The sequence below is a fragment of the Diachasma alloeum genome, unplaced genomic scaffold, assembly GCF_001412515.2.
Source record: "Diachasma alloeum isolate Michigan unplaced genomic scaffold, Dall2.0 Dall_scaffold_00213, whole genome shotgun sequence".
NCBI classification, from domain to species: Eukaryota; Metazoa; Arthropoda; class Insecta; order Hymenoptera; family Braconidae; genus Diachasma; species Diachasma alloeum.
Genome location: NW_021680378.1, coordinates 496787 through 506502, shown reverse-complemented (window position 1 = coordinate 506502; position 9716 = coordinate 496787). Strand labels below are relative to the sequence as shown.

The window sequence follows — 9716 nt, the reverse complement described above, 5'->3', positions numbered from 1 at the left end:
TCTCTCTCTCTCTCTCTCTCTCTCTCTCTCTCTCTCTCTCTCTCTCTTTCTCTCTCTCTCACTCTACTTGGGCGAAGCCCCTCTAGCGACAGAGTGGATGTCCGCAACCACTCATTTCGAGAAATTTATAGCCCCGACGTGGTAAAGTTAGGGAAACTCTACTGTACCCCCACTACCGTTCTGAACAATGAACTCGGCAGGTACCACAAAAAATAGGATGTGTTACACACGCGTATGAAAAAGTGGAACTTTACGCACTAGTCACATAATATACTGTACCACTTCAAAATTCACAACATTTTTTTTATTCAAGGCGTTTGGTTGCAAGCTCATAATAGACTCTATATACGGGTTTACGGATGCTATAAGCGCAAATAAAGACACCAGCACTGGAGAATGGACGACGACTCTGACCAAGGATCTCATAAATCCAAAAGTTCGTTGACTATCGAAGTGACATTTCAACTTTAATTTCAATTTACTTCGAAAATACCTCGCAATCCAAGGCAGATAGCAATTTTTTTGTCAAAATTTCTTTGTAGCTCTCAGTTCGCTCTACAAAAAAGTTCATTACGAAAATTTTGCTATCTCTCTTGGATTCGGAGATATTCCTTGAAAACTCAGCCAAGGACTGAGTCGACTTGAATTTGATGTAATGACCGTTATTTTCAGTTCGAAGTGTATACACGCGGGGAAGATATAGCAAAAGGACAGCTGTGTGATTTTGAAAAAGAAGGTATAGAAGGAATGCTGGCTCTGATCATAACGATGGCTTTTGAGGAACGTATTTGTGAACTGATGAAGGTAAAGAGTCTTTACTGAAGACGATCATGACCAATTGAAGCCATTGAAAACTGAATAATAAGAAAATCACATGTCTAGGGAGACTGGAAGGCCAATTCTCAGCGGGAAATTTCTGACGACATCTGCGAAACGCTTCTGAAAAATACAAGTGAAGAACAAATATCCCTGGGAGTTGATATCAATGAAGGTGACGAAAACATCGCTGCTATCAATTTGATGGTGCGCTCCGCTAAGTGGAACCCGCGCAGTCGCGGATAAATGTCAATTAAAATTTCAAATATTTAATGTTACATACATTTAACTGGAAAACCCTTATCAAAGTGACTAAACAATTCTTGTGTGCTATTCCGCGAACTGGAATTCCTCACTATTTCACCAAAACATTATGACCTAAAAAACTTCGCGCCGTAAATTCTCAGTTGAAAAATTTTTCTGGACATTCTCAGGTACATTGACAGATACACGGAGAGAAAAATCTCTCGAAAATTAGTGTACCTTCTCACCAACGCATGGAACGTATCGAAGGGGGCACAAGAAAGTAGTGGGAGACACTGAAAAAGTGGTATCCCATACTGAAAAATTCATATGTGGCACCCTAATTTTTGTGAGTCGTGCACTAATTTTTCATGAGTTTTCCGTAGTTTCTCATGTGACTCTTCCGAAAAACTGGGTGAACAGCATATTCTATTTTCTCATTGATGAAATACACCAATTTTTAAGGAAGGTTCTTTTTACTTTTTAATGTATTGTTTTCTCAGTGTAGGGTGAACAGGCAGACAATTTCACCTTCTCATACATTATGAGATCGTTTCTTCTAGAACCGAATGTTCACGCACTCCCTATAATACATGACTTTGCATTGAAAAATAACCTCACAATTTAAACAAATAATCATCTGAATACCAAAATATGAATGACCATATGAAATCTGCTTGTACTTATGTATTTAATTTTTCTTTTGGCTGAATAAACTCGAGAAAGGTTTCCAGCAATAATCAAAAATAACAATTTCACCTTCTACTGAATATTTTATAAATAATAGAATGAAAACTACGGATTATTATCATTATCAATAATAACACTTATGTATTATCATGTGATGCAGTTTTTCTTCGAAATATCAACATTACAGCGGGAAAAAAAAATATTCGGGAGGTACAGTGCTGGGTGGCGTGGCGCTGCAATTTGTGAACCATCAATGACAAAGTGTCGTGGAGAAAAAAAAGAAGTTCTCTTCCGAAAGAGTCAGATGTGGGAAATAGCACAATATTTTCAGGAGGAGAATCACATCCCGAAGATTAAAAATCTATTTGGCCTTGTATTTCTTCACATAAAATAAAACAAAATTCACATGTTTTTATAAACTGGATGACAATTCTATATTCCTCCGGACCGTTCATGTATTGGTCATCTACCGTCCATCTATTGACCCTAGCCTCCAGTTATTGGAGATTTGTACGATATTCCACTTGTCTTTCATTTAATTATTCTTCTTTTCATTTTTTCCACTTCAAATTATTGTTTTTGGCTAATTCATGTATTCTTTCAGGTCTAGAACTCATTTTTTATTCATTTAGTTACTTCGTCGATTTTAAATCCTCTAATGAAGTTCAACATTTCCTTAACTGTCCAGTTATTGGCCCGTTCACGCCAGTCAGTTCCCTCAAGAAATGAATGCAATTGGAGTTAGGACGCGAGTTTTTTTAAGAATCATCAAAAACGGAAATTGATAATAAATCAACTGAGCTAACAAAATTGTGCATTTTAACTGAAAGTTAATGTGAATATTAGCTAGAAATTAATGTAGAAATTAGCTGAAAATTATCCTTTAAAATTGATAATCCCCTTCTGACTGAGAAGTCATGGCGCAAAGCGTTTCCCTCATTTCAGAACTTTTTTTACGCCTTTTAACTCCAACGTAGATAACCCACCACAATTAATTTAATGTTGGCAATGAAAATTGTTTTGCCCTACATGTTTAATCCCTAAGGTCGTCCCAAAAACAGTTCCAAGACTCTACCTAAATGAGTGAATACTCACCATTACTCAGATGTATCCATTATCCAATTCCAAAATTCATGTCTGTCTGGTCAATTTAGAGAGATCACTCGCAATTTCCCTCATACGCAAGGCATTGTGTGTTTCTCCAGTATAAAATCCAAGAGTTCGCTTGCTGAAAATATCACTCCCGACAGAATTGTTCAGCAAACTGGAGTAGGATGAAAAGTGTCAGTCTAATTCCCTTCATAGGTGAGAATAATATTTAATAATAGTATTTAACATATTTTTTTATATTTAACAATTTATATTCCGGCTAAAACAGGGTGATTGTGTTCACATGTTAGAAGAAATTTTCTTGTTCCTCTTTAAACATTTTAGTTGAAGCTTACACCGTAAAAAATCCCATATGGACTTCTTGGGAGATCATTCGGTGTTGAATTAACATTCAGGGGACACTATTGTGAGTTTTAAAAGTCGTGGGGTAATGGAGCGAGACTTTTCATACGTTGAAGATTGATTATATAGATCTGAAAACGTTAATTAGTGCAAAAAAAAATTTTTTTTATCGTTCCTTTGCCCGAAAACGCTTAAAATGCTAAAAACACTCTAGGGCCTCCAATTTTTGAGCTCCAAAAGATTTTTTTCAAAATTTTTGGAAAAATGTGTGGAACAACAATTACGAGCCAGTTTTTTGGAATTCGACTCCTATGCAGCTGATTTCGTTCTTTTTTTCATATAAAAAAATTCACTATTTGTGTAAAAAAATACAAAAAAGCGAATTTAGCCATGTAAGAGATGAATTAAACAAAAACTAGCTCATAATTGTTACTCCACATATTTTTCCGAAAATCTTGAAAAAAAAAATCATTCGTAGCTCAAAAATTGGAGGGTCCTGTTTTTTTTTGGCATTTCCCGGGATGAAAAAATGAGAGTCTTTGAGGGTCTGAGAGACTTGCGTCTGCGTCTCTCAAAGAGTATTGCTCAGCGCCAGTATACATACTTTTGAGAGACGCTTCGATTTAAGCGTTTTCGGGCAAACGAACAAAAAAATTTTTTTTCTTTGCACTAATTATTCGTTTTCAGATCTATATAATCGATCTTCAACGCATGAAAAGTCTCACTGTAATAACCTACGACTTTTAAAACTCACAGTAGTCTCCCCTTAAGTTTTTTACACTGTAGTCTCAATATAGTTGAACTCTTGTTTATTTCATTTCATCGTCGAGTTTGCCACTGACCACACAGGCCAACGCTAAATTGTTCATTAACTCATCTGTCAAACAATACACTTGAGAGTTCAATTAAAAAAACAAGTGGGAAGTTGCTCTTGTATTGCATATAGTATAGTTATTTTTGGCAATAAATTAGCATTTAGACGAGGTCTATAAATTGCATTTTCGGACTTTTTGGATTATACTGGGTCGATATCCTTTATAGAACAATCCGTGTCCGTAACAAAGGGTTTTCCTTTGGTTTCTATGCTCAAGTCCTTCTTCTTTTTCGGTGAACCATACATATAATGCACTCATTTGGAAGCTTATTAAATAAGCTTTAAAATTACACCTGATTTGTCCAATTCTGACAATTTTTTATTGATTTATGAGAGCTTTAGGCGAAAATTGCAATTTCATGTTGAACGTGAAAGATTGTTTTTGACTGGATTTTTCGATGCTCCTAAGTGGACAAGGCAGGGGTATCTGTACATCATTTTGAAGAGCATTTACTATTCTTCAAAATGGTGCATGGCAATTCTGATTCAATGGAATTTTCATCAAGTTATAGCAGAATGTTTCCATTTTTCACGTTATGTCACATGCCAAAAATGGCAGATATTGCCATATGGGGATGAATGTCATCGAGTTGTAATTCTGTAAATATTATTGAATGTATCCATTATTCCACGGAATCTAATTAGCGCGTCTTCTCTTAACACAAAAAATCCAAAACTTAAATTTGAAGTTTACAAAGCTTCTATTCGGAAGCAAAAATTTTCCTGAATATTTCAAGATATTTCTCTAACAATACAAATACATTATTAAGATATATAGAAAATCATATGTATTATAATTCTTTTAATAATATCATATTTTGTTCATAATGCACTGGTGTCAGAAAGCGTTGCGTCTATTTTTCAAAATGACAAAAAATCTTCGAAAAACTGAGAATATTTTTTTTTCATTCAGTGGGATTGATCGGCTACGATCAATGTGTCCGTGACTCCCCGGAATTATGGAAGCACGGCCCGGAGTACAGCTTCCGCTTCCAAGTGTCCGCATCGCTGTCAATGGAGCCGACCCACGAGGTGCGGTCCAACGTATCGGCAATCCTGAAATGTCGACCGTTCGCATCCGAGCATGACGGAATCAGCAATGCGCTCCGGTGTCACATAGGCAGTGCCGAAATCGATAACTACGAGACAAATAAATCGTCGATACCCGCAAAGATAGTGCGACCAGAACCCCCAGGACCTTTTGAAATTACCGGATTCACATTTGACATTATCTTTGGCAAAGCCCGAGTAAACGAGATAAGAATCCACCAAGCGACGAAAAATTATCGAATGAACATGTATCGAGATATGGTCAGCCAGCTTGGAATCGCATTTAATGGATTCGGCCAGGAAAAGGCGCGATTGACAGCGAGAGATTATGCGAGCTCAACTGTTGGTGAATGCGATACGAAATTCGAGGTGTTCAAAAGATTGAAATACCCCAAGAGAGAGTGGGATAGTCAGTGCAAAAAAATGCACTTGGAGATTTATGGAACCAATTATCCGTCCGTGATGATAGAGAAAACGAGAAATATGGATAATTGCACGAAAAAGACGCCCTATTTCTTCGGCGGGGAGGACGTTGCCTCGACGGCTCCTTTCCTCACAGCTGAAACGGTAATTATTTTCGAGTTTTTGGAAGGCCTCGGGAGCAAAGAAAGATAGTGAAACGCGGGGGCAACCTTGCGCCGTGAATTCTCAGACAAAAGAGGATGGAGAAGCCTGAAAGATGGTTCAGAAATTTGTTCACTTCACAGAAACCGGATGAAGCGAGTTGAGGGCGATCTGAGAGGGATAAATAATTTTAATAAATGTTTAAAAATGCGAAGTGGGCCCGCCGCCATCTATAAAACCCCTCCCTCTTCCGGAGAACTTTTTCCATTGACACAATTTCTGTGGAAATTTTTTGACATGAATTTCACAAATTTTTTTCACTCCATTTTTCTTCTGTTTTCATTTTTTTAAATCAACCGGAAAAACTTGAAGAATTTCAGTCGCGTAGTTTTCATAGAAAATATCTCAATAGACTGTATAGAAAAATCGAAGTCTATTAATTTCTTCAACAAAATATTTCTATTAAAAAAAACGCCCTGATAAGCTGCGAAATTTTTGATTAAAATCGGTCACAAACTACTATAATTCATAAAATAACGCGATATAATTATTTTCAGAATACATCCGTGAGTGGAATAATGATCGCCCCCCAGAGCTTCGAATCTCGAACAATCAGAACAGGAATTCTAACTGTCACGAAGTCCGAGCAGCTGAAGAAATTCCCGGTTCACGAGGAAATCAGTCTTCGTCTGATATCGATTGAGCCAGCATCCATGCGATTCCAAGAGTTGGAAGTCTACGGAATAACCGGACTTCTGGCTGACGATCTCATTATAACATCTAATGATGAAGTTTACAGATCGCCGAAATAATTCTCCCGGAACTTCAAGAAGCTCCAGTCAATAATCGACAATGATTCAATCATCTAGTTGAAAAACAGAATTATTTCCAATTATGGATTGACAGACATGCAATAATGAGCCATTGTAGCCGTGAGCGAGTATCAAAGATTAATTACAGTTCAGTCTGACCTTGAACCATCCCACAATATCCAGTGATGCAGAAAATTACCTACTTTGTACCACTCAACTCGAGGTGTTTACTCATCGCAATTTCCCCGTCCGTATCAGTCCGCGTCGCATCCGTCTGATGTAATCCTGTGGGTTTCGTTGTCAGAAGATTGTGCCACTCAGAGTTATCCCCCACTTTACCCAATCCCCACTCACATCCTTGTCTCCCACCCCTGAAAACCAAAGGCGCAATCGCCTCAGTCTGATCGTATCTCTCCGGCTGTGGTGAGCTCGACACCACAATTACCAGAAATAAATACTATGTAAGACGTATAGGCTGACGCGCCCGATTAACAGGTCTCGGGAGGGAAAAAAGAACTACTGAAGTGTGGGGACAAATTTGTGTCACGAATTCGCACCGAAATAGAACGGAAAAATCGAAAGATGTAACAGAATGCCGCTCATTTTCCAATTTTTTAAACAATTTTTCTGCTGAAAGTTAGCGATATTATTACAAATTCAAGCACATTAACCTCCAGGAAGCGATAATGAAGATCAATGTGCTTTGGGTTAAAAAAATGTTGATAACTTTGACCAGGAAATTTATTTGAAAATTTCGAGGAAGCGTGGCCTTCTGTTACCCCTTAACCCTCTGACTCGCAATCTTATCTCCACTACCTATGGGGGCCGGACGTTCGACGTAGAAGGGGATGAGTAGCGAGCGCACGAACAGTGCCGTACCACTAAACGCACGTTTGAATACATGAGTCCCAAATATAAAAATTTTTAAAAGGAATTTATTGGCAAATAGGATGAAACAAATTCAAGGAAGAAAAGAAGCAATTTAAAATAAACCATCTCATTGCTGTCAATCTCTAAATCATGCACAGGACTTCGATTTTCAATAAATGGTTGCACTGGATAAATTTCAATATTTGACGACCATTTTCGTTCTAGTTTTTCATCAATTTTTTTCTTTTTTTATCGCTCATTATTTGTTGTTTATCTATCAAAACTTCTATTACGTATTACGCGAGAATATGCAGAGGACCCCGATAGCTTTGGAACACTTGGAACAGTCCTGACACAACAGGAATGAGGAAATAGTCACATGACCATTTGTCATTAACAAATCACGTGGTACGCTCTGATTAGCGGCTATCATCCTGATATGGTTTCCTACGGTTCTCAAGTCAGAGGGTTAATGAAACGTTTAAAAATGCGAGGTGAAGGCGTCCCTAGCGATAGAGGAAGTGTATTCGAGCAAGATGGCGGTGTCCACTCCTGTCACTCACCTCGTATTTTTCAACATTCCTTAAAATTGTTTATTGTCTTCATATCACCTTCAACTTATTTAGTCCAGTTTCTAGAGAATGAACAAATTTATCAAACTATGCTCCAACATTTTTCTTCCTTTTTGACTGTAAATTCATGGTTTTCCCTCCATTTTAGTATTTTTTACTTCTGAGGAATCTTAAATATTATTTCCCCAGAAAGATTAATTTCTACAAAATTTTTTTTCACAAAATAGTTTCAATTGAACATTTTCTATTAAAAGAAATCGGCCAAAAACTACTAGAATTTTTAATAGAAATTCAACAGAAATCGATGGAATGTTCTATAAAATTCGCTAGATTTTTGTATGAGTTTTTTTCATGCGTATATTAATGACGATAAACCAACTAATCACAATATTGATAGAAGATAATCTTTCACATCACGCCTATAAAAATGGCGCTGACCCTGGAAATACTCCTCACCATAACGGCAATATTAACGGCATTATACTACTACCTAACGAGTACTTTCGACTACTGGAAATTCCGGGGAATCCCCGGACCGAAGCCGGTCCCGATATTCGGAACGATGAAGGAGATATTCCTCACTAGGATGAGCATGGGCACTTACGTAACCTCAATCTACCGAGACTATGCGGGAGAGCCTCTAGTGGGCATCTACCAGTCCCGCAGGCCAATGCTCGTGGTGAATGACCTCGAGTTGATAAAAAACATCATGATAAAGGACTTCAGCAAATTCGTGGATCGAGGTACCTCAGAGGATAAGTACGATCCGCTCTCCGCGAATTTAGTGAGCCTTGCTCCAGAAAAATGGCGGCCACTGAGGGCGAAATTGTCGCCAGTGTTCACTTCCGGAAAGCTGAAGGACATGTTCCATCTTCTTGTCCAGTGTTCAAACGAGTTCGAGAGGTATCTCGAGGGGATTAATTACGAATCAGTGGATATTAGGGACATCTGTGGAAAGTACACGACTGATGTGATTGGAGTTTGCGCATTTGGGCTTCAAGCGAACTCCATGAGGGATGGGGACAGTATCTTCAGGGTTATGGGGATGAGAATCTTCAATCCGAATTTCAAACAGCTGATGAAGGGAATTCTTCAGTTCAATTTTCCTACAGTTTATAATATTGTTGGACGGTATCTGCAGGATCATGAATTGATCAATTTCTTTCTTGACTTGACGAAGGATACGATGAATTACAGGAGGAAGAATCATTTGGTGAGACATGATTTTGTTGACTTGCTGATGAAGATCAAGGATGACAAAACGGTTGAGGATATTGGTGAGTTTTGGGTGATGGAAAAAATGGATAGAAATTTTTCCTAGAATTTTTTGTTCGCGAAGAATTAGTGGAAACTATTGGTTGGATTCCGAGAAACGAGAAATACGTGAGAAATTTTGCAATTTCATCATTTTGTCTATTGGATTTTCATTCATAGGAAGATGACAATGATGTCACACCTCTGTAAAAGAGATGGCGTTGACAGACAAGAGCTGTGGCATCATTTTTTTTTATCATAAGAAGTAAATAATTCGCCAAATTTCACTTCAATTTCGGCGATAACTTGTGTTGTGATTTGGAATCGTCAGGATATCGAAAATACCAATAAACGTTTAATAAAGAAATGTATTCACGAGTAAGTGATTACACTCGTGTCTCGCGTCGAACTGAGGTTAGCGTGGGCTAGCCACTGTTGCTAGGGCATCTGGTGCATGCGTGCCCATATCAAACAGTATGCGTAACATATATATATATATATATATATATATATATATAT

General features: G+C 37.8%; 2 protein-coding genes across 4 annotated transcripts in view; both read left to right on the top strand.

The window, feature by feature from the left end:
* Positions 1-1524, top strand: part of LOC107037053 — a 5461-nt gene extending 3937 nt beyond the window's left edge. The window contains exons 2-4 of the mRNA XM_015255374.2: positions 314-436; positions 673-804; positions 883-1524. Coding sequence (XP_015110860.1) covers positions 314-436; positions 673-804; positions 883-1062 — 435 coding nt within the window. The 3' untranslated portion in view covers positions 1063-1524. The remainder of the gene's footprint in view (positions 1-313; positions 437-672; positions 805-882) is intronic.
* Positions 1525-2925: 1401 nt separating this feature from the next.
* LOC107037048 (cytochrome P450 6k1) overlaps positions 2926-9716 on the top strand; it is a 9883-nt gene continuing 3092 nt past the window's right edge. The window contains exons 1-4 of one of the 3 annotated variants that reach the window (XM_015255366.2): positions 2926-3054; positions 4989-5692; positions 6247-6962; positions 8344-9220. In XM_015255366.2, coding sequence (XP_015110852.1) covers positions 8371-9220 — 850 coding nt within the window. In that variant the 5' untranslated portion in view covers positions 2926-3054; positions 4989-5692; positions 6247-6962; positions 8344-8370. Of the gene's footprint in view, positions 3055-4988; positions 5693-6246; positions 6963-8340; positions 9221-9716 lie in introns of all 3 variants that reach the window. The other 2 variants (XM_015255365.2, XM_015255367.2) reach the window with 2 other exon arrangements.